Below are 23,491 nucleotides of genomic sequence, written 5' to 3' on the forward strand. Positions count from 1 at the left end.
GTGGAGACAGACTGTGCGAGCCACAGATAACGGTGACCATGAGGCCAAATAAAAGCACGTGTTTGTGCGTACAGCGCTGCAGCTGCAGGAAGTCAAGTCCGCGTGCAGTGTGTTGGGAGTGGGCCGCGCCACCAGACTGTCCCTGTGTCTGTGTGAACAGCTGCTGCAGGTGAGTGCATGAGCGGACAGACGTGGAATCAGTCGACACTGAGATCACACCCCTCAAGAAATGTCCTCAACAACTTTGATCATCTGTCATGCCAACATTGTGTCGAAAGGGAACAACAGCTGTTGAAGATGTAACAATGTCCGACTGACACTCAGCGTTGACGGAGGTAGTTGGGAATGAATATGCATGTGAACCTGTCTCGTCTGTGCACTGCTCATTTCTGTCCAGGATGACTTCCAACATAACTCTGGACCTTGAACAGACACGCCATGTTCTGTCGAGCTCAGGTATCAGAGGAGCCTCTTCATCATCACCATCATCATCATCATCAGTGCAGTCAGTGAGGCAGGTGAGTAAGGCACCACAGGGTGAGAAACCTCCAGCAAACGCTGGTTTACTCGGGACACATCATTGCTGCGAACTGTTGAGTTGTGCTGACGAAAACCAGTCGGTTCTCTGACCGTAAAATCCTTGTTTCGGCCTCAAGCTTTTGACTCACGAAGCAACTGGCAGAAATAACAAAGTTACTGAACGTAACTTCAGTTCGATGAACACGTGCGGAGCCCCAACGTTGCGTTTATTTCTCAAACCGGAGCGTCTGGATTTTTTTTTTTACATTAAAATTGTTCATTAAATCAACCGATTTTCATTCATTGGTAATAAAAAAGACATATATTTAGTTGTACTGTTGAAGCGGTCGAAGTCTGGTTCGGACTCTTTATAACACGAAGACGCGTCTCGACTCCGTAAATATCTGAGAACTAAGGCACAAGTTGACGTCGTCAGCCGGTGTGCGGATGTGACATCACTTCCGCTGTGAGGGACGCGCCTTCTGCTTCGCGGTCTCGGCTCCGCCCCGCGCGGTGACTGACCTCTGGGCGGCCGGACACCGCGGCGGCCGTCACTCGCGCCCTGTCATGTGTTGACCAGGGCCCAGTTTTGATGGCGTTTCCCGCCGCACGAGTCGACTCGCCTGGTCTCGATGGTCTCAGCAGGAACCGGTGAGTGAGGTGATGTGATGTGATGTGACGTGACGTGTCCGTAACTTCGTCGGCGGAAACCATTTCCCGTCGCGCTACAGTCCCGGCACTTGACTTTGTTTTTTATCCTGGTGTTCCGTGGTGAAGCAGAAACAGCACGTGGAGTCGCGAGCGTTTACCGCCAGGACAAATCCAGGTGTTTGTGTGTGTGCGTGACGTGGAGAGGGAAGGAAAGTTGGGTGACTGCATCCGCGTCATGGACTCAGAACACGGTGATGATCCAGGGCAACGGCGGTTGTTCTTCAAACCAATGGCCAACATGACGACGGCGATGACGTCACTTTCGTGACACGGCTGCTGTTTCATTGACGCGTGTTGTCAGTCAAGCTGGACTCGTGGAGTGGCGCTTCATCCGGGGCCAGAACAGCTGCTTCGCACATGAAAGACAGCGAGAGTGAGTGCCATGTTGACTTGTGAACCAGAAACCTCCCGGAATCACTTAGTTTGGATCAGTACTGGCGTCAAAGTCGCTCTCCACCCGGAACGTGTCGCCGTCGTTTGTCTTTGAGGCCAGAAACTCGGCACCTTGTTTGCAGGAGGAATGAGGAGAAGCTAAGTCGGGTAGGCAGAGTCCAGTCGACGGCAGCTGGTGCTTCATTTTGGATTAAAAATTCAGAAAAATCCCATGTACAATTCATAAAATACAGTCAACTTTATATTAGTGGCGGATGGGGTCATGAGAGTCGTGGTGTCAGAGGAGACCACCGCGAGCCAAACGTGGAAGCTCTGGGACCATCTCACAAGTCTGGGACCATTTAAAGCTGAACATGTCTTCACAGCATCGACAAGTCATATATATATATACATCCTCTTGACAACACTACAAGGAGGCGTGCTGGCCAACTCCTACACATGGTGTGTGACCAGTCCACCAGCCGTGGTTCCCGTCTGGATCCCAGTGCAAGTCCCCTGACATCCAGCCTCTCAGTGCAGCCTGTGCTTGTCCTCCTCAGCCAGCCAGAATGCCTCAGCCCAGATTGAAGCTGGTGGTGACGGGAGATGACTTTGGCTACTGTCCGAGGAGGAACCAGGGGATTGTGGACTGCTTTTTGGCGGGGGGCATCTCCAGCGTCTCCCTGCTGGTCAATGGCAGCGCGGCCCAGGAGGCAGCTGATCTGGCCAAAAGGTAACTTGATCTCTCTGAGCTCGGGGTCACCGCAGACAGGTCTGGGTTTCCTGCCGTCACGCCACGCGACAGTGCTCCATGTGACAGGCACTGCGTTCTCTCTCATCGCTTCACAACAACAGAAGTTGGGCTGATTGGCAACAGCCAAGATAAAACTGACAGAACACAGTCTGCGACACGACCGTTGGCTGATCACATGATCTCTGTCAGACACAGCATCCCCATCGGCCTCCACGCCAACCTGTCCGAGGGGGTCCCGGTGAGTCCCAGTCTTCAACAGGCCTCGACGCTGGTCAACCCTCAGGGCTTCTTTCACGGCAAGGCAGGCTTCCGGCAGCAGCTGGAGAAACAGCAGCTCAGCATGGAGCAGGTAGCGTGCCGTCGTCACCTCCCTTCCAAGGGCTTGTTTCAGCGCCTCCTCTGTGCTCGCAGGTGGAGGTGGAACTGAGGGCTCAGGTCCAGCGCTTCACAGAGCTGACGGGACACTTGCCTCAGCACATGGACGGGCACCAGCATGTCCACATCCTGCCAGGTAACCCGGGTGAGCTCCAGCTGTAGGAGCACACGCTGTTGAGCTCCGGCCCCCGGTGTGACCCACCTGCTGCAGGCCTGGCCTTTAGTGAAGCCACAGTCCTGTTCTCCGGAGAGTTTCTCCGCCCAGTAGGTCCAACACCGATGTCCTCCTGCCGTAGGAGACTCAGATTAAAGGAGCACCTCAGCAGTCGATGCTGATCAAAACGCTTCTGGTCTTAAGGCGGCGGCCACTTGAAAACTAACCCTGCATCATCAATGCCAGGCCTGTAGGTGGCGCTCTAATGCTCTGGCAACTAACACAGAGCAGACTGAAACGTCGGCGTGGGTTACTGTACGTTCACACCGAGGGCCGCGTTCACCTCATCGGCCCCACCGTCTTTTTATTAAACAGTGAACAATACGTTTCCTCCACGTATTGAACCTCCACTGGTGCCTCACGGCCCTGTTAGCGACGACTGTTGCCTGTTTCCAAAGAGCACTGTGCTGTAGACAGGACTTTTGGGTCGGTCCTCAGTGCCGAGGGTGGCACCTCAGGCCCAGTCATTTCCGTCCAGGGTTTGGGCGAACGAAGGATTCTTCTGTGAGCCTGGGGACACCGTGGGGTGTGCGCGAGCAAAGGATTCTTCTATTACAAACCGTGGGTTGTGGGTGAGGCAGGGAAGCCTGGGCCTCCAGTCCAGCAGGGATCAGGCCGCTCTTGACCTTTCTCTCCCGTGCAGAGGTGCGAGGCGTGTTCGCTCAGGTCCTGTCTGACCTGAAGATTCCGTACACCCGGGTCCCGGTGGAGCCGGGCCTGCACAGCTGCTCCTGGCTGCCCGCGCACCTGAGACGGTTCTACACCCAAGTGGAGAAGGATGCCCTGGAGTCCATCCCAGTCTTCTCCCGCTGTGGGATCAGGTAACCCACCAGCAGGCCGTTGTCCTGGCCTGCGTCACTGCGAACTGGAGCCGCCTCACATGAAGCACGCTCAGCTGAGAGCGTTCACTGGCTGTTCTCCAGTGACCCCACCCTTCCAAAGGTCACGTCTCTCTCCGTCTACACAGGTGGCCGGATGTTTACCTGGGCTTGACCACCATGGGTCAGAACATGTCTGTCGCCAACCTGCAGCGGGCGCTGGGCCACGCCCTGGCCACCGACAAGCCCGTGGTGACGGCGGAGCTGATGGTGCACCCGGGGTACCCCAGTTCTCCCATGGAGGGCGGCTGTGGAGAAGGTCCGGACGACTTCTCCCAGTCTGAGGAGCGGCAGCACGAGCTGAGGGTGCTGACCGAGCCCGCCCTGCTCCATCTGTACAAGCAGCAGAGGGTCCAACTCTGTGCCTTCAGGGACCTCTCAGGAACCTCCTGTGTCCGGGAAGCCAACCAGTGAGCAGAGGAGGAACCTGGAACCCCTGAACACCTTTCACTGCGTGTCTTCACCATGTCCGTCCCACCACGAGGACGATGCCAGAGCGATGAACTGCTGGACTTCAAGTTTGGACAGCTGCTCTTCCATCTGGATCACCTCGGACGTTCACCTGCTGTGGGCCTTCATGACCTCATCGATGCTGCAGAAGTCAGACGTGAGCCTCAAGACCAGCTCTGAACCTGTGAACTAAGATGCTGCCCGGGAACACAGCCCGACTCCTCTTGACGGTGCTTCCAACTCCGTTTCTTCAACGTCACACGACCGATCATGCTGCAACACAAGGTGCTGAGATCTCAGGGACAGAGACTCCAGTCGTCTTTCCAACGTTACAATGAGGGGCTTCACCTCATGTTGGGAGCCGACCTTTGGCAAAAGGTGGCCTCAACTGCTGTGCAATATAGTGTTTTCTCCTTGTAATAAATGAATGTTCAATGGCAGCAAGCGGATCACGGTTTTGGATCACTGTGCTCACAGCACTCACTCTCAGAACTGAAACGTTAGAAGCCAGTCCATCCTCGCTCCAGGTGAAGAGAGGGACACAAGGCAGCCCTGGACACTGGAGCGGATCTTGGGGAGAGTGCAAACCTCTGACCAGCGACATGCTTCCTTCACCACAGATTATCCCGCATCTTAGTGAGACGCCAATGAGCCTCCTTTGACAAATGTTTCACCCACTATGGTATTGCAGAGTTGTGCATCCGCTAGAAATCTCTAACTCCTGGTCCAAAGCTCAGACGACCAGAATTCTAGCATCACTCAAGTCAGAACCTAAACCTGGAGGAAGCAGCACTTTCTCCGTCGAGGCACCTTGACTGAGACTCGTCTGCCACAGGAGAACCAAAGCACGACTTCTTAAAAACGTGTTTTTCTAGACGTTTGGTGACATGATATTAGCCCATCTGCTGCTGCTGCACTGTACTGTCCACGTGCGCACTGCATTCATGTTCTGGTTCTGCCTGAGGGGCACTGTGTGCCGCCAACACAAACAAATATCATGAGTTTAGTGTCCATTTGTGAGGCAAATGCAAATTTGGACACAGAACTCACTTGTGAAGCTCAAAGATAAATATACAAGACCAATAGATCATTTGGCTTTTGCTGGTCAATAATCAAATTTGAAATATCAGATCTTTAGCTCTGTGACATGAAGAACTTTGGTTACAGAGTGAAAGTTTTGGTTTTGAACCACAGCGGAGCTCGTCTATATCTGCACTGCACTTCCTGCTACCATCCGCCAGGTGGCGCCTTGAGTTTCACGCTCAACGGATTTGAATGAGTGCCATGACAAAAATGCCTCGCAATTGGACCGTGAGGCCAAACCATCAGCCACCTTTATTATGAAACAGATTGGGACCAAATCAAACAGATTTTACATGGTGTGTCTGTTTTGGGCTGCTCCGAGGGTCCAACACTTCACTCCGCCCCCCCCTCACACACACACGCGCGCACACGTCCCTAACTTCCAGTGCCTTGATTCCAGACTGGAAAGTTGGTGACCATCGCAGTGAATAGAAGAGCATCACGATGTGGTAGAGAAAAACTGAGCTGAACAGGTTTATTGATCACTCCCGATGACAGTGTGTCTGTATGCGTGTGTGTGTGTGTGTGTGTGTGTGTACTCGGGTTAGAAAGTAGGAGGATGAGGTTGTGGGCCATGAGTCCAGAGAACAGTGCAAGTCTAGAAGCAGTGGAGGAAACTCGCCACACACACACACACACTCACACACACTCACATATGCGCGTGCGCACACAGACACACATACTCACACACACACGCTTGCTCTCTGTTACTCAGCAAAATAACAAAATTCTTGTTGAAAATAAAACCTAGGTGACTTCTAGAACACAATTAATATATAAAGGAGCAGCCAACAGAACACATCGCTGATTCTATCAAACTTCCATGTGAAGTTGAAGAAAAAGAGTAGAAAGTTAGTGATGGTTTGGAGAGTCATGGCTGAGGAGTAGCAAGAGGAGGAGGAGGAGGAGGAGGAGGAGGAGGAAGCTGTCTGATCCACAGATAGTCCCAGATGGAGAAGGGCTGCTGAGGCTACCTGGCTCAGCTCAGGAGGACCACTGTGGTGGGCGGAGACGAGGGGAGGGGGGAGGGGAAAGGGTAAGGTGTGTGTGTGTGTGTGTGTGTGCGTGTGTGAGGGGAGGTTAGGAGACTGACTTTGCTCAGGCAGGTGAGGAAGGAGGCGAGGGGAAGAGAAAGAGGAGACAGAGAGGGGGCACCACACTCATCAGCTCATCAGTCTATTGGCCGCTTTTCACCGTGTTTCTTTGTAAATTCTTCTGCGTTCTTCAAGAATTTTTTACGGTCCTTTGAGTATTCTTCTGCTAGGTCTGCCCTCAGGGGGTGCTCCGGCTGCGGGTCGTTCACCAGCGCGATCAGCGACTGAATTACTGCGGGACACAAGACAACACAGGTCAGGAGCCTTTGTGAGCGTCACCGAGGCCAAGACGCGCTGCCCTTCCTCTTCCTGTCCCCCACGCCTCAAGCTTTCTGTCTTGTGTTGCAGCCAAACCAATGGTGAAAGGGATTGCTATGGTGATTTGGTGGAGGGGCGGAGCTTTGTCAATACCTGGGAGTGGCGGCTGGAAGCAGACCGTGCAAGTTGGACAACGTTTTTGAGGATTTGTAACCACCCAGGAAACAAATAAGTGAGCACAATTGTTATGTGCTATTTGACTCGCACGTGCAATATAATGTTGTCTATTAACACACTGACTTTAATGCATTTCATCACTTATGTGGCCACACCTCACACATTATATTTGCTAGTTTATGTCACATTTAAATTCCAATAGCATCAACCAACCGGAGCTGAAACACCAGGTGAGAACGACGTCAGTGATGGCCAGCAGATGCTGCAGCCTGTGTGTGGCGCTGTAACCCTCTTGGAAACGACAAAGACGGTATGAGAAGGAGCTGCTTGGTGGTGTGCTGTCAGCTTTATGGCAAGGTTATACGGCCTGTGTAGCGGTGTGGCAGCCAAGTATGTTTGGCAGTTCTGTTAATAAACAGTGCTGATGGATGCCTGAATCAAAGGGTGGACAACCTCACAAGAACACTGACATCAAAATTGTCAAGATTACGGGAAAGTGCGAGCAGAGTTAGCCGCTATGAAGACCCAGATAGAACTTGGGCGTTAGTATCCATTTGATCCAGCTACTTGTGATATAACGACGCGTTTTTAATGAATTCTCTGTTGATCTTGATGCAGCGTTATTGCCCAGTGTTTCCAGCTCATAACAAACACAACATCGTCGTGTTGCCGGTGTTGTGATGAGCGGAAACAAAGCAAAACCTGCTGAGTAACTGTTGTTGCTGAAATCATGCTTCATCTGCTCATTAAATCAGCCGAGTTCCTCTTTTCCAGTCATGGACTGGCTGAGGCGTGGGACCTACCTTGGTCAGTTTTGGTGGCTGGCTTCCAGTTCTCTGCACTGATGACAGGCAGGCACACCTGGCCCTTCTCATCGATGTTGGGATGATAGATCTTTGTTTTAAATGTGATCTTGGGAGGCTTGAAGGGGTATTCCGTTGGGAAGATGATCTCGATCCTGAACGCACCTTTGTCATAGGGAGGGTTGTCCTGCGGCACCAGACACACCAGACGTCAATTCATACAAAGAGCAGCGTAGAGGTGTTTCTTTGAGGGCAGACCAACACGACAACACATCTCTCTCTGGAAAGACAGAAGGACATCACACACAGACTTACAGGAACGATGAGCCCTTGCCATGACAATAGGTTCGACTCTTCAACTTGAATGTTTCTGAAGTTTTTCATTCCAGATGTACGAATCTCGTCAAGTTCCTGCGGGTAAAGACAACAGCATTGAGACGAACACATAGCATGCAAATGTAAAAGTGAACTGATGACCCAAGTGCCTATAAATCATGTGTTCATCAACGATCAGATGGAAGTTGAACATGCAACGCTCATCTGGAAAAACGCTGAGCAACACAGACTCAGAGCCTCAATAGTAATATCCCTGTTGTAAGTTCCTCGTGCAAAAAGTACATTTAAAACGGTGATAGCTTATAATAGCCCACACATTTCCCTCGCTTCTCTGCACACGTTTGTAAATGTTTGAAATCAACAAACTGATCTTTGCCAAGTTCAACTTAAACAGCGGAAAACCATTTTAAGATTTTTACTTGAGATTGGCTCATCCTGACAGCGTGAACACTAGACAGTGTGAGAAGAAAGAGGAGGTGTTTATTTCAATCACACTGCAACAACTCTTCACATAGAAACTCTTGAGCACATGCAAAACAATCAAGCAAGGGCAACTAGTCAGTTCTATATTGCTTCCCATGAGCACCCAACCTCTCTATGGCAGAGACAGCACTTCCACCTGTAACACGGAAATGATAGAAACTGCTTCCCCAGCACTGGACGCGGCGTTTGCCAACACGAGGCCGCCATTGTCACCGCCAGAACTCAGCCGGTTATGAAAACAGAGTCCAGAGTGGCACTTCTGGCTCTGCCTTAGCAAGGACTAGCACTAAACGGTAAGAAATAGAATCAAACTCTTACTCGATACCAAACCTTCTTAACCAGGAGAACCCTTGAATCTGCTCATCTGGTCCAGGACGTCTCTCACAGATGGTGTCAGAAACACAGTTATGGGTGTGATATTTTGCCTGAGGAAGCGTGACCAGCAACATGACTCAACATTGCAGAAGAATCGGCAGCAGGCGTGGCAAAACACCCAACAGAAATAACGGCGTAATGCTGACGTTTCATGTTTGGCAAGAGTTTTCTTCCTCGTGGATCAAACATTTCTGCAAACACTTCCCTCACCAGGGCAGAGTGAGTACTGATAAAATAAGATACAACGAACTCTGCTGCATGGTCATCCAGATCAGTCCAGGGGCCTTCACCTGACATGGCCCGTCAGGGCGGAGCAGAAAAATAACAATCCGAACCAGCATCCCCTTCAAGTCAAATGATACCATGAGACAATGAAAGATCTAGTAATGTTCAGTAGATATGGAGAAAGCAGTGTCACAGAGCTTCACCTCTTATGCTTTAGAGTTACATGCTCAATCATGCTGTCCTGTGAACACAACTTGACTCCCAACACTCGCTGATGCCCTAGAAAACGGTTGATTTTAAATACATTTTTTTAAATCCTCATCACGCCCTGACAACGAAGCCAGCATACACCACAAACAAATTCTGTCAACCAAGCATATTTGCTTGGTTGGTTGGTTGGTGTGCATCTGCAGACAGTAGGTGGCGTTCCAAGCAAATGAGTTGAATGTTTGATGTTTGTAAACTAGTGGAACAAGTCTACAGAAAGCAGACATTTCCCCTTTGCTCATGACACGGGCCCCGAGTCATGTCGCGTTAGTTTCACAAAGTGACTGATGAGTGGATGAAGAAACAATGGACTAAGAGCACACCTTCATTCGTGGCTTTTAGCCAACTGTCTGTTGTGAATATGTGCGTGTACATGTGCAAACTCAGATTAACGCAAAACATTATAAAAGACTTTAAATCATCTCAATGTACACAGAATTGTGTTTTGGCTATAGCCTAGGTCCTGACTAGGTGGCCCCTGCATCCGGCTCGCCAGCCAATTTGTTTGTGGTACCTGATCTGCAATTCCAGAACCAGGGTTTCCTGCTGAGCTGGAACCTTAAGGCACTCTGGACTGGAACTATTAACAGAAGGGCTATACTGTGGAATATTGGAATGCAGGTGGGACGAACGATTATATATGGACACAGCAATTCTATGACTCTTTATCTACTCCTTGATCATTAAAACAGCAAGGCTAAAAATGAACCATAACACAACTTTGAAATGAAAATAAAAGCGTTTTAAGAAGTAGAAAGAAGTATTTCACCAGCTTGCTTGATACAGAACTAATTTAGAATTGTTTGTATTAACTTGCATTACTATGTAATTGCATTTCTATTTAAGTCAATTCAAGTTATGTGTCTTTTCCACCGCTACCGTCATCGACACTAACCTCGTATATACACGAATAATCATTTGTGCTTGCCTCATTCATGTGGTGAGCACCAACATGTGGATCCTCCTTGTAATAGCAGCCTTTCAAGGTCATTAAAAAAGTATTTGGAAGGAGCCTACCAGTAATTGCATCTGACAACTGGATACTCAGCAATATTTTTGTCTCATCCTGAATATTGTATTTAAGCTGCAGGGTTTTTTTTAAGACACTACTCAAATGATCATCAGACCTCTCAAATTCATGCGCCCACCTCAGTCTGCGCAGGACACTCACACATACCTCCTGAGATGACAAACTTTTAAAACAAGAACTGCTTGTGAGCGTCAACAGCGACCGAGGGTTAATTGACCAGCCAGAACTAAATATATTTTGGAGATGAGGTACAAGATCTACCCAAATACCAAATCACCAAACCCTGTATATTTTTTTTATTAAGTATGGTTTATCAATATTTAACAAAAATGCCCTGTAATAAAAATATGTGTGTGTTTGAGCTGTAAAAATTCAACTTCCAATTTTGCTACCTTTAATTGACCATGAGATCTAGCAAGCCAGAATTGAACATGCATTTGTCGAATCTAATCTGGAGAAATAAGTGTCCTCAGTATGAGAATAGACTGACAACCCATCCATCTGTTGTTTATGATACAGTGTGCATTGTATGCGTACTCTGGGAGTTATTTTGTTGGACAGATAAATATAACTGAGGCAACTGGATAGTTCATCACGATTAATTAAGTTTTAATCCACATAATATTTTTAGCTTCTGGTAGATCTGAAAGTACTGGATCAGTACAGAGATTTCACTCCGTTTAAATAATGACCTTTGTAAACAAATCAGACACCACCAGACGTATAGTATCACAATATAACGGAATATTCCACTGTACAAACATATAGTGACACCTGTATCAAGATACACAGCCAATGTATTTCCACAAGTCAACATACTCAAGGAACAGTACATCTATATTACAACCAGTTAGACCTGTCAAATACCTTGAAGCGGCTGATGTCGGCAGAAGTTTGTTACTGAAGGTCGAGCGACACAGTATTTCATGAAAACCAGCCTACTACCATTGACTCAAGCCTTGACTACCTCGTACATTCTTAGCTCAGTCTTATAGGTTTTCAAGCAAATGTGTACATTAGTTTAGGCATGGCTTGATAGCAACCTTTTCACATCAGCCTTGAAGATCGGTCGTTGCAGTTCCCATACCATCCATTTGTCACTCAAAACGTTGACGGATGTGAATACTGACAACACCACACCACTAAAGCTATACACAACTGCTTTGCCTTAAAGCCTTTAACAGCATAAATAAACTTGCAACATGGTAAAAAAAAACATTTTAACAAAGCAAAAGCACTCGGTTGCACGCCTTTTTTGACGCACCACAGTGAAATCACTACAGCGTATCCCGCGGAGTGACGCCGAGAATATTTGGGCTCATGGATGATCGGACGGGTTCTTTCGGACTGGATCGGTATATTGTGAACCATTCCTACACTAATAAACGAGTTCCTTTCCTGGCAATGACAAGCAAACCGAGCCAATTTAAGATTGAAATAGGAAAACTCCGACACAAAACTCGACAGTTGAGTCACATTACAATCCTAAATAGCTTCCTTATACACGAGCTGATTCATAAATCGTCACACTCTTCACTCGATGATGTCATTAAAACAAAGTGGTAACCGTCTCGACACATACACGAAAGGAAGCAGCAAGCCATGACAGATAAGAAAGCACAGCCAACACTCAGCAACTCCAGCTCCTCCATGCAGCTGCTGGAAAGAGAACCGATAGTTGTGTATTATTTCACACACTAACATCGCTTTGTGTTAAATGTGCCGATTGAAATGTTGTAACACCGAGGTGGATCTCGGCGAGTTAGCTGCTGAGCTAGCGCTCACGACGGGCTAGTGCTTTAGCTTCGCAGCTTTGTGTTGTGACATGACGGCAGTCCGATATTCCAACCATAACCCACCGACACAGCTGTAAAGACGGAATGCGCTACGTGGGGCGAGGGGCTGGGGGTGTTCTCGGCGTGTTTATATCGAGGCCTGGGCCCGGGAAGCCGGCCTGTCCTGTCGGTGCTCTCTGGCTACCATTTATCTTCCGTGCTGGCCGACCACTAGTGGGCCACTCGGGCTCCGGTTCCTCTTCAAAACCAGACACGAGCGTCACAGGAGCCAACTCCACTGTTCACTGTATTGTTTCTTTTGAAACAGGAAGCCACCCAGCAGCCGAGAATCTCCTATCAGCGCAGGTGACACGAATATAACGGTATGTGGAGAATTACCTTGAGCAGCCGCCTACTCGCCGCCATCTTGAAACTGCTGTGGTCTTCCCACAATCCAAAGCGCGGAGGGATATGGCTGTGGGTGTGAGGTGTGGACGCGACTGTGCCACACCAAGGAAACGCTCTTCTGTCTGCTGTGGTTCGATTGGTGCGCAGTCATAAAAAGCTTTGACAAACAGACAGGGACTTTGGCGTGGTCTATGAGTGGCTGACGTTTGTTCCACCAGAGGAGATGAAGACTAGTCCAGTTGAACTCGTCATGACAGAGAACCAGCGTCCAGGGGAGCGTGTTGAGTTGGTCCACTTTCCAGAAGTGAAGCCCTCGGAAACATTCGCAGGCTTTAAAAAAAATCGCACACCGGTCGCGTCTAAGCCTTTTATTCAAACATTCCTTTGTTTGAAATTCCAAATTCGCCATTATTTGTTGTTTTTTTTTTATTAAAAGCCTTTGTTAGCAAAACCCTTTGGTTGACAGCATGTAAACAATAATTCTTGCCTTTCATTGGTTAATTTTGAACAGTTCAGAACTAGTGTTTAGATGGGAACATCAGATGAGATGAGATGACATTGGCCTGTTAATGGATCGTCCTCTAAATCCAGATACAATGATTATACTTTGTCCTGCCTCACAGTCAGCTCCAACGTCAACGACTTGTTTGTTCCAATGCTATATATTTCATGATATTTCCCCCTTAATCTTTGTCTTTAGGTTTTCCTCTTTCAATTTATGTCGCTGGAAAATGTATTGGTCATGTCTTTAGGGTAATAACGTTTGCATTGTGGTGCGTCGGTGAGGCGCACTGTAACGAAATATAATCATAATAAAAAAAATAATAATCAAAATAAAGCGCTTAGGAGCACTGGGCTACGGCGTCACCGGAAGAAGGTAGCTGGGCGGGATGACTGGGAGATCAAAATGGCGGATTATGTGGAGTTTTGGTAAGTAATGAGGGAGACACCGCTTTTTACTCACTTATGGTGACACGGACTGGTTTTATTTTCTCGTGCTTTACTGCGCTCGACCCTCCCGGGTTGAAGGTCGGGATTTATGTTCTCGCAGCTGTGTACGTTTTCTTGGGATGTTTGTGTTGTTAGCCATGATGCTAACTTCTGTTGTCTGGGCTCTTCAGTAATGCAGCACTAAGACTGTTTCTAGTCGTATTAAGTGGCTTAAACACGGCCAAGTAGGGCTTTATATTTAATTGGAACCATGAATGATAACAACTGCGTCTGAAAAGTCGAGACAAATGGAAACACATGCAACGAATGTAAACAAAAGATGACATGTTTGTTTAACATCACTCGTAGTCGCGTTTGTAGCCATGTATTAAAGTTAGGAGTCATTGCGATGAAGATGTGACTAATGCATATTCTTGACACGCCGGTTATATGCTCCAGTGCTGCCAAACTACTGACGTGAGGATTAAATCGTCCTTCATGTGCTTAGAATTACGAGTGCGGTACTGGATAACATTGTCAAAACCACTTGATAGTTTTTTGGAGTTCTATGTTCAGAATCATACCTGTTGCTGTGATTTATTTGCGTTCCGTCATTTAAGGGATCTGAAGAATGGGCAGATGAGGGTGACGCATTGCCAATTATTGTCTTTGTATGTTGTCTTGAAATCCTCTCAGAGCTAGCTGTAGATACCATTGCTATGTGTGAACAAGATCATACAGCATTGTGCTTCAGAGAGATTTTATTGCTGGCATTTATCGATTTGACATTGAATTAGATGAATAACGCTGTATGTGCATCCGTGTGATTAAAACGGTGCTAAAGAGCAGCCAATTCAAAGTATTTCTTTTGCCTGTTATAGTTTTGTCTCCTGATGTGTTTGTTATTATTATTCTTATTGATTGTGTTTCATCACTCATAGAAATGAACCTGGTTTTGAAGGAGCAAGAAGTTGTCACAAAAAGAAGGCCAGCATGAATCTTCAGCAGTCAGCTCCTCCGATACCTCCTGTCCATCCTGATGTGCAGATGAAGGCACTGCCCTTCTATGATGTCCTCGATGTGCTGATCAAGCCTTCAAGTCTTGGTCTGTGCTGATTTGTCTGATCTCATTGTGTTCAACCATTAGTTTTACAAACTAGTTTGAGAAACCTTCACATTTAGTTGATTTGACTTCCATTCATCAAGCATAGACAAATAGTAATAATAGTGATTTCTATGAATGACGTGAACTTTTAATTACTTTTGAGCTTATTAGTTGTTTAGTGTCATTAAAACAAGTTTGTCCTCTAAACCGTTGTGAATGGAATATTAACTGTACACTCTTGTATTACTATGATTCTGTATCTAGGAGCTGGTGCTGCACAGAGATACCACCAAGAGAAATACTTCATCTTTGCCTTGACACCTCAACAGGTTCGAGAAGTATGCATTTCTAGGTAGGTGTTATTTCCCAACAGCCTCAGGCTTCGTCCATTCCTGCTTCTTGCAGAAAAAAACAGGTTGTGTGAGTAGTTGAAGTGTTGCCTGTGTTCTTGGAGTATGACAAATAACATGGCATTGAATCTTATTTTGTCAAACGTATGGTGGTTGCAAAAGGCATGTTGCACATTTCCGTAGAGACTCGTGCTTGTCTTCTCAATTTGCTCAATTTTAGTCTCTTATTAAAGTCTCTCTGTTCTCTGCAGGGACTTTCTGCCTGGAGGCAGGCGGGATTACATGGTTCAAATTCAGCTGAGGTGAGTTTGGAGATTATGATGACAAGTGACAGCTGCTCATAATTGATGAATGAATTACAGAAATCAAGTCATGAAAACAATGTAAGATTGATTGAAAACGATATGTAAGCAGTTTGTCCTCCATTTAGACATCACAGTAACTGTTGATAATTAGTGACTCTAGATTGCTGTACATTTTCATTTCTTCAATGTTAGCTAGTGTTGCAGTTATAGGGCCCACAGACACTGGTTTGACCCATCTCTCAGGCTCTTAATACACACAATGTCCCGTCTTTAGACAATAAACAATAAATAAATGTAATTATTCAAATGAGGGGAGAGACTTCAATGTAGACTTAGTGGCGTCAAAATCATCAGTGAAATCTTTTATCGTGTCCTGTAAGACGCTTTTTTGTTTTGGGGGCAGGTTTTGCTTGTCAGAAACCAGTTGCCCACAGGAGGATACCTACCCAAACAGTCTCTGTGTCAAAGTGAACGGAAAGCTCTTCCCGCTGCCGGTGGGTGTTTAAAACAAAACTTTGGACAGCTACCAAGATATATGTCTTAACTGAAGTGTGGTTCCTCTCTAGGGTTTTGCGCCACCTCCTAAAAATGGTGTGGAACAAAAGAGACCAGGACGTCCTCTAAATATTACATCCCTGGTCAGACTCACGTCTGCTGTACCCAATCAGATTTCAGTGTCATGGGCTCCTGAAATTGGAAAGGTGAGAAAACACACATCACTTTTCCCACTGAAAGCTTTGACCTGTTGTTCTGAAAAGTCCATTTTATTTTGCAGACTTATTCAATATCTGTGTACCTGGTGAGGCAGCTAACATCCCCTCTGCTCCTGCAGAGGCTGCGGATGAAGGGCATCAGGAACCCAGACCACTCCAGAGCCCTCAGTAATTGCTGTCCAATCTCACAAACAAGTTTCTCTGTTTAACCTTAAATGACAGAAGAGTTCTAATGTTTAAGAAGTCATGCCTTCATTCTGTCTTTGTCCTTTCATTTGTCACAGTTAAAGAGAAACTTACTGCAGATCCAGACAGTGAGATTGCGACCACAAGCCTTCGAGTCTCACTTATGTGTCCGGTAAGTGAATCATCTCTGTGGTGTTAGGGTTGTTGCTGGATCAATGTTTTCCTCACAAACTCTTCTTTTAGTTAGGAAAGATGCGCCTGACGGTGCCATGCCGGGCCATGACCTGCTCTCACTTGCAGTGCTTTGATGCAGCCCTCTATCTGCAGATGAATGAGAAGAAACCCACTTGGATCTGTCCTGTGTGTGACAAGAAAGCTACGTATGAAAGTCTCATTATCGACGGGTCTGTTTTCATCTTCCTTCTCATGTTAAGCGCAACAGTTTTCCTGCTAAGATTTCACAGTGAAACTTACCCTTCCTTTGTCCTTAGTTTGTTTCTTGAGATCCTGAATGGTTGCACGGATGCAGATGAAATCAAGTTTCAGGAGGACGGCAGTTGGTGTCCGATGAGGCCAAAGAAAGAAGCTGTGCAGGTGCCCTCTCAAACTGTGGCCAAAATAGAGAGTAAGTTCCACAAACTCTTGACTGTGTTCCACTGTTTTGAGTGGTAAAATCAGATCACAGGGCTCTTTCTGGTCGTTGTTGAAATTACAATTGTCTTGTTATATACGGGGAACATTTGTGGCAATCTGAAAGCAACGAAAATTGATATTGTACATAATGTTCTTGACTGACTACATTTTACCAGGAAATTGCAACCAATATTTAGCATGTGGTGGAGAATAGTAGAATAGAGCCACTGCCTTGTGTTAAGAGTCATGTCAGTTTATGGTCAACATCACCGCGACTTCCGACTGCTATAATGTTTAATGAATAACAAGCTTTAAAAATGTTGTGTTCTGTTGCATTCAATAAACTTTCATGACAAAACGGCTGCTGTAAGACGTCACTCTCATCACGTGATCTCTTCACCCTGCAGCTCCACAGCGACAGTCGGCAGTGATTCTGCCTCCTCCTGAATCTGGCCCGCCCAAAAAGGCAGACGTCATCGATTTAACTCTAGAGAGCTCGTCGTCCGATGATGAGGATCATGACCCTCCTCTTAAGAAGAGCTGTGTTTACATTTCCAAGAGTGAGGATCTGCTAACGAAAGGGTGAGAACCGATGAGCGTTTGCATGTGTGAGTGGATCACTGAAATGAAACAAGTTGGAATGAACAATGAGCCAAAAGACAAATGCAAATAAGAACTGATCACAATCTCTTCCTTGTAGCTAATCTGCAGCACTGCATTTCCTCCAAACCAAATTGCACACTCCTGCCCCCCTCCCTCACTTCCTGTCACTCTGAAATCAAAACACCATTTTTCACGAACTTCCTGGATCTGAAGAGCAATGAATCTATTTTTCTTATTTCTTATTTCCTGAATTCTGTCTTGAGGACCTGTTTCCTAAATTTCCTAACTGCCGTCATGTTTGATGGTACGCTGTCATTGCTACGTCACCCCCAGGTCTGCCTCTCTTCCTGTCTGCCTCAGTCAGTGTCCTCAGTTTGCCCTCTCCAACTCTGGTTACTGCAGCTCCTCCTTGTGGCCTCAAAGTCCCTACAGAAACTGAACCTAGTGCACTTCTGTGGGGCCAATATTTGTTCCTGTGACCCTTTCAGAGTCCTGACTTACCAGCCGTCAACGATGCGTGTCCCCACTGTCCAGACGCTCGACCCGTCATTCCTGACATCCACCCTCGCTGACTACACGGTGCCCTTCCGCACGTCCACCCTGGCCACCATCCCTGCCGATATGCAGAGTAAGTCTTTGATGCCTGTTCAACAACGTCTATGATCAAGACCTCCACTGTATTGATAACTGGTTGTTGCCTTTCTTCTGCTCTCCATTCAGGTTTGGATTTGTTGTCTTTAATTCATGCTGATCCACAGGTAAGTGAAGAATGTATCCCATAATGGAAGAATGTCAGTGTCCCACTTGAAATGTCATGAACTTTGTCAGTGTTAGACAATGTCTTGTTCATGCAAAGTTTGAGTGTAATACTCACCGATTAGGTGTAAGCTATAGGTGTGAATTATAATAGCAGCAGTGTTCATTTTGTCTTCAATTTTGTCTTAGTCTTGTGCCAAGGTTGATGAGTCTTAGTCACATTTTGATTTTGTCATGTTTCAGTTGACTAAAAGTCACAACATTTTAGCCAAGTTTTAATCCTTTTCATTTCAGGAATACATTTTCTTTTTTTCAGTTGAAGTACTGTTTTTAACTTACTGTCCCCCTCAGCATTACCGGCCGACGATGTACATGGACAGCCTGACCAGCAGTATGCAGAGTGCTGCATCAGCCAGCACCAGCTTGTCTCTCGTCTCATCGTCCAGCAGCCACTATGAGCCCAGCAACCACAGTAGCGCTTCCATCCATGACAGCCAAGTCAAGGCGCGGTCTGCAGGGGGCGCTGGAGGAGCTGACAGTAACATATCAGATATCATCTCACTAGACTGACTCCTAGATTTTTTTTACACTTTCGTGGAGGCGGTTCTGCAAAATGGCCTTGGTCCTCAAAGAGGGACCAGGAGCGTCACCAGACCGACCCAGAAACCACAGTAGCAGCTGTCGGACAACGGAGACTGACTTGGCGTTAAAGGTTCCACAGAGACTGAAGCTTTGTCTCTGATGGTTTCTTCTCGCTTCCTCTCATACAGGTGTGTTTGTCTCACTTTCACACAGGCAGCCCTTCAGAGACCTTTTCTACGACCTAATCTGGTGCCTGGCGATTTTGTAAACGTGTCTAATTTGAAGTTGTTTACTGTTTCACGTATTGTCACACCTGTCGATTCATTTGTATGAATCCCAAACCATCTGGACCCCTGGTCAGCCGGCCCCACCAGGCCAATGGGAATGTTCAGGATCCGGATCGGGTCAGCGAAGCCACTGCCTCAGAAGCATCCCAGAGCTCAGCAGCTCCTCATTGGTCCTCACGCCCAAACAGATCAATTTGATTTCAGCCTTCAGCCTCGGATCAGAGAAGCAGGGAGTGTCCATGGTTTTAGTTATTTATTTATTGTTCTCTCTATGGCATCACTGGATGTCCAGGTGCTTCCCACTGCAACATGAAAGCTGCTGGCAGGGAACGGGCGTTCACACATGGCTTTGGCCATGGGACGTGTGTTGGATGGAACACATGAAACCATGCGTCTAGACGCCCGAAACATGTTTTCGGAATCAGTTTCCTCTTACGAAGGTGATCTAGATCTCTCTTCAGGTCGGACATGTCAGGGCAGTGTGTCTCCAACAGGAAGCCTCTCCTCTGTGATGTGGCGCGAATAGAACAACCGAGTGAGGAGAGGCTTTGTCTTAGATGCCCTTTCATAAGGAACTCTGCCATGATATCAGTGGGTTCATTAGATGGAACCGCAGCTCTGTCAAACTTGGATCAACTCCAGAGATGAACTCCTGACTTAAAGTGACTTTAGTCTCTCTCTCTCCGTGTCCTCATCTGGACTGAGTGAGCGTTCCACTGAGTGTGTGACTTGTTGAGGCCCACAATACAGGACTCAACTCAAGTTTAGATCCGGACAGTTGAAAGACTAAACATGTTTATCACTGAATCTAATCCAATTTGGATGATGGGTCAGAAAACTCATCTGGGCAGGATGGATGGAACCAGTCCCTGTTACTGAGCATGTCTTGTGTTTAAAAAAAAAAATGATGGTTATGAAGTGGCCTGCAGAGGTGAGCCCAGACCGCTGTATGTGCTTTTCAGACGTCTTGTTGTGACTGTGCATGTTGTCTGATGCCAAAAGAAGCGTGCAGGGGAGGCCTGTCCGGTCCTGAACCAGCCCCTCAGCCAGGGGGTTACAACATTTCTCTCATGAGTTTACGTCCATGTGCCTCTTCCGATGGTCTCACCTCGTTCCACATGTGTTTTCTCCTCCTCTGTTAGAGACTTATATGTTTGGAAAGGTCATCGCAGCAATGATTTTTTTCCACCCTGTTGTGTGCTGCACATGTATTCTTTTTACCCAGTTACGTGATCTGCAATGTGAAATTACACTCCTTTTGCCTTGTGTACGACCTTGCCTCAAATTGCAATTTAATATGATGAATTTGGTTTTCTCCAATAGGAATTTTGGTGAGTCTATGTGGAGTAAAGCAGCCCATGTTTTTCTTGGACTGGAAGTGTCACCTGATGGTTTATTGATCCCGATCACCTGATGCAGCCCAAGCTGCTGTGTATGAGGGAGACTGGAAAAAACAATGTTTTGCTATGTTTGTATGGGATACCAGGGTCAGAAAATACATCTGGAAATAATAGTACATACAATAGTACATAGAAAGGCCTTATTAAAAATGCCAAAAAGAAAAGACTTTTCCAAAAGTCGAAAACTGACTTAAAAACAACCTGTCTGGCCTGTGGTCAAGTGAGCCGCCAACCAGCTGCACCTGAGCTCAGCGAGTCTTCTGCCATGTGTACAAGCCAAGTTTCATACACGTGGACTATAAATCTTGACTTCTTATTCGATCAGAACAGTGGAACACTCTTATGACAAATGCTGGGCAACATACTTGGAGAAACAATAGACACCGATCACCCAGCTGTCTTGTAGCTTCCCCTACTGGACGGAATGAGAAGTTCAAATAAGTGTAGCGCTGGTGGAGCCACTCTGAAGCCTATGTCCCGTCTGTTCTGTAGTTCCAGCAGCAGCAGCAGCAGCGCCATCACCTGGGGACATAACGCTTGTTCCTTGTCTTCGAGGTTTGCTGTAACAGCTTCTCATGAAACACGCCACCGTGACCCGCTCAGGTCCAGAAAGGTGTCGCCGCATTGGATTGGCCCATTTATCTGTAACCAAACGCCCTGCGACTCACATCAAAGTCGCTGTGAGCTCTGTCTTGAGGACCTGTTTTCAAGTGGAGCAACAAATACAGAGGGTGCGAGCTGTTCTGCGCCAGAGTGTGAGAGTAATGACGCAAGCAGTGTCCGGAGGTGGCTGGTTTGTGAGGTCCTTTACCCAGGTTGCACCAGTGCAGTTGGAAGGGACAACACATCCACCATCTGGTGCCTTTGATGATGATCTCGGTTTGCCTCTTTCTTCTTTGAACCAAAGGGCCTGAGTCAGCAACTCCGCGGGGTTGCACCACGAGGCCAACTCAGACTCATCAGCGCTCAGCAGTGACGGAGGCTTCCAGGAAGAGCAGCGGCGGGCGAGGCCAGCCCCAGCAGATGTGGAAGTTATGGTGCATCAGACCTCTCCCCTGACCTCACCACATCTGGCTCTCATTTCCCACCACTGGCTGTGGAGGAGCAGAGAGGACAAGCTGGTGGCTGGTGTCAAGAGCAGCACAGCAGTGCTGCTCCAGCACATTCTCCTCTGTTCCCCCCGCCGAGGTTCTGTTGATCAACCACTCCCTCCAGCAGACGTCATTACAGCGCACTACTCCTCAACATTCTTCCTCAATCACAACAGCCACATCACGGTGCTTTATAAAGCATAGTCTGGAAGGGTCAGTGAAGGTCAGTCGACATGAGAGGAAACTTAAGTCTGACCATGTTCTCTCTCCTCAGGATCCATCCACACCTTCTGCCTGGACAAGAGTGCATGTCTCGTTGTGACGTCAGTAGCAGTTCAGCCACACAGAAGCTTTGGCTCCTGGGAGTATTGGGAGGCTCATGGGAGAAATATTTCCCGGCTGTTGTGAAGGAGCATAGCTGAGCGCTGAGCTCACCCACAGCTGAGGAGGCGCCAGAGATGTGAACCCTCCTGAGTTCTGAGCAGCCACAGCTTCTGTCATCTTCTCGCTGCTTTCCTGGTGTGAGGGAGTCTGCTGCTCCAGGTTAGCAACACACTCCTCAACACAAGTCCAAACTGAAGCTTCACCACTGGGTTTGTCTGCGTCCAGGACAACAATAAAGGTCACGTGCCCTCTGTTTGACACTTTTCGTTCATAGCTTGCACTAACACACATCCATGCATCACCTGAAGACTCTCCAGACGCTCGTGTTAGCAGAACATCGTACTTTCACACAAGTCGCTCTGATACATTCCTGTGTCTGCAGCCCAGAAAATGGCACCCAAACCCCACAGACAGCACCAGAACCAGCAGTGAGCCGGATGCTACCCTCTTCCCTCGTCAGGAAGCCGGCAATAATTGGAGTGGGATTAAAGCAAATGAGCTGAAAATCCCAGTTGTACACAATCAAGGCCACATTTAGAGCCGTCGCATGCTCAGACAGGAAATGCCTCCGTCCTCCCGAGTGCAGCGCAGCAGCGCAAGGAGAACAGAAGGAGCAGGAAGTTGTCAGCATGATAGGGGTGTGAGGAGGGTTCGAGGAGGGCGTGCGGAGGGCGTGAGGAGGGTTCGAGGAGGGCGTGCGGAGGGCGTGAGGAGGGTTGGAAGAGGGTGCGAGGAGGGTGTGAGGAGGGTGTGAGGAGGGTTGGAAGAGGGTGCGAGGAGGGTGTGAGGAGGGTGCGAGGAGGGTTGGAAGAGGGTGCGAGGAGGGTGTGAGGAGGGTGCGAGGAGGGTTGGAAGAGGGTGCGAGGAGGGTGTGAGGAGGGTGCGAGGAGGGTTGGAAGAGGGTGCGAGGAGGGTGTGAGGAGGGTGCCAGGAGGGTGCGAGGAGGGCGTGAGGAGGGTTCGAGGAGGGCGTGCGGAGGGCGTGAGGAGGGTTGGAAGAGGGTGCGAGGAGGGTGTGAGGAGGGTGCGAGGAGGGTTGGAAGAGGGTGCGAGGAGGGTGTGAGGAGGGTGCCAGGAGGGTGCGAGGAGGGTGTGAGGAGGGCGTGAGGAGGGTGCGAGGAGGGTGTGAGGAGGGTGTGAGGAGGGCGTGAGGAGGGTGTGAGGAGGGTGTGCGGAGGGTGTGAGGAGGGTGTGAGGAGGGTCTGAGTCGGGCATGAGGAGGGTGTGAGAAGGGTGTGAGGAGGGTCTGAGTCGGGCATGAGGAGGGTGCGAGGAGGGCGTGAGTAGGGTGTGAGGAGGGTGCGAGGAGGGTGTGAGGAGGGTCTGAGTCGGGCACGAGGAGGGTGCGAGGAGGGCGTGCGGAGGGCGTGAGGAGGGTCTGAGTCGGGCATGAGGAGGGTGTGAGGAGGGTGCGAGGAGGGCGCGAGTAGGGTGTGAGGAGGGTCTGAGGAGGGTGCGAGGAGGGTGCGAGGAGGGCGTGAGTCGGGCATGAGGAGGGTTTGAGGAGGGTGTGACAAGGGTCTGAGGAGGGCGCAAAGAGGGTGTGAGGAGGCTGCGCCTCTGTCTCCTTGCTGTCGAAG

The 23,491-nt window shown here is 48.2% G+C and overlaps 3 protein-coding genes across 4 annotated transcripts; 2 read left to right on the forward strand and 1 right to left on the reverse strand.

Moving 5' to 3' along the window:
- The first annotated feature begins 1,009 nt into the window (after window positions 1–1,009).
- On the forward strand, window positions 1,010–6,359 carry ydjc (YdjC chitooligosaccharide deacetylase homolog). Its single transcript, XM_053870000.1, has 6 exons — window positions 1,010–1,170; window positions 2,163–2,335; window positions 2,546–2,705; window positions 2,768–2,867; window positions 3,589–3,766; window positions 3,913–6,359. The coding sequence occupies exons 2-6, from the start codon at window positions 2,172–2,174 to the stop codon at window positions 4,235–4,237; spliced, it is 927 nt and encodes a 308-aa protein (XP_053725975.1). The 5' UTR covers window positions 1,010–1,170; window positions 2,163–2,171; the 3' UTR covers window positions 4,238–6,359.
- On the reverse strand, window positions 5,807–12,905 carry ube2l3b (ubiquitin-conjugating enzyme E2L 3b). The gene is made up of 4 exons (XM_053870001.1): window positions 12,579–12,905; window positions 8,004–8,099; window positions 7,689–7,875; window positions 5,807–6,682 (listed from the first exon to the last, which is right to left on the reverse strand). Exons 1-4 carry the CDS (start codon window positions 12,603–12,605, stop codon window positions 6,528–6,530), a joined length of 465 nt encoding a protein of 154 aa, XP_053725976.1. The 5' UTR covers window positions 12,606–12,905; the 3' UTR covers window positions 5,807–6,527.
- On the forward strand, window positions 12,036–20,305 carry pias2 (protein inhibitor of activated STAT, 2). Of its 2 annotated transcripts, XM_053869999.1 has the most exons (15): window positions 12,036–12,081; window positions 12,508–12,562; window positions 14,459–14,622; window positions 14,887–14,974; window positions 15,224–15,274; window positions 15,681–15,771; window positions 15,844–15,978; window positions 16,053–16,158; window positions 16,275–16,348; window positions 16,420–16,580; window positions 16,668–16,801; window positions 17,217–17,391; window positions 17,901–18,040; window positions 18,133–18,170; window positions 18,520–20,305. In XM_053869999.1, the coding sequence occupies exons 3-15, from the start codon at window positions 14,511–14,513 to the stop codon at window positions 18,736–18,738; spliced, it is 1,524 nt and encodes a 507-aa protein (XP_053725974.1). In that variant the 5' UTR covers window positions 12,036–12,081; window positions 12,508–12,562; window positions 14,459–14,510; the 3' UTR covers window positions 18,739–20,305. The 2 variants fall into 2 exon arrangements, with proteins under 2 accessions (XP_053725974.1, XP_053725973.1); XM_053869998.1 differs by lacking the exons at window positions 12,036–12,081; window positions 12,508–12,562 and adding an exon at window positions 12,768–13,517.
- Window positions 20,306–23,491: the final 3,186 nt, after the last annotated feature.

Source organism: Synchiropus splendidus, chromosome 7 (genome assembly GCF_027744825.2).
Source record: "Synchiropus splendidus isolate RoL2022-P1 chromosome 7, RoL_Sspl_1.0, whole genome shotgun sequence".
NCBI lineage: Eukaryota > Metazoa > Chordata > Actinopteri > Syngnathiformes > Callionymidae > Synchiropus > Synchiropus splendidus.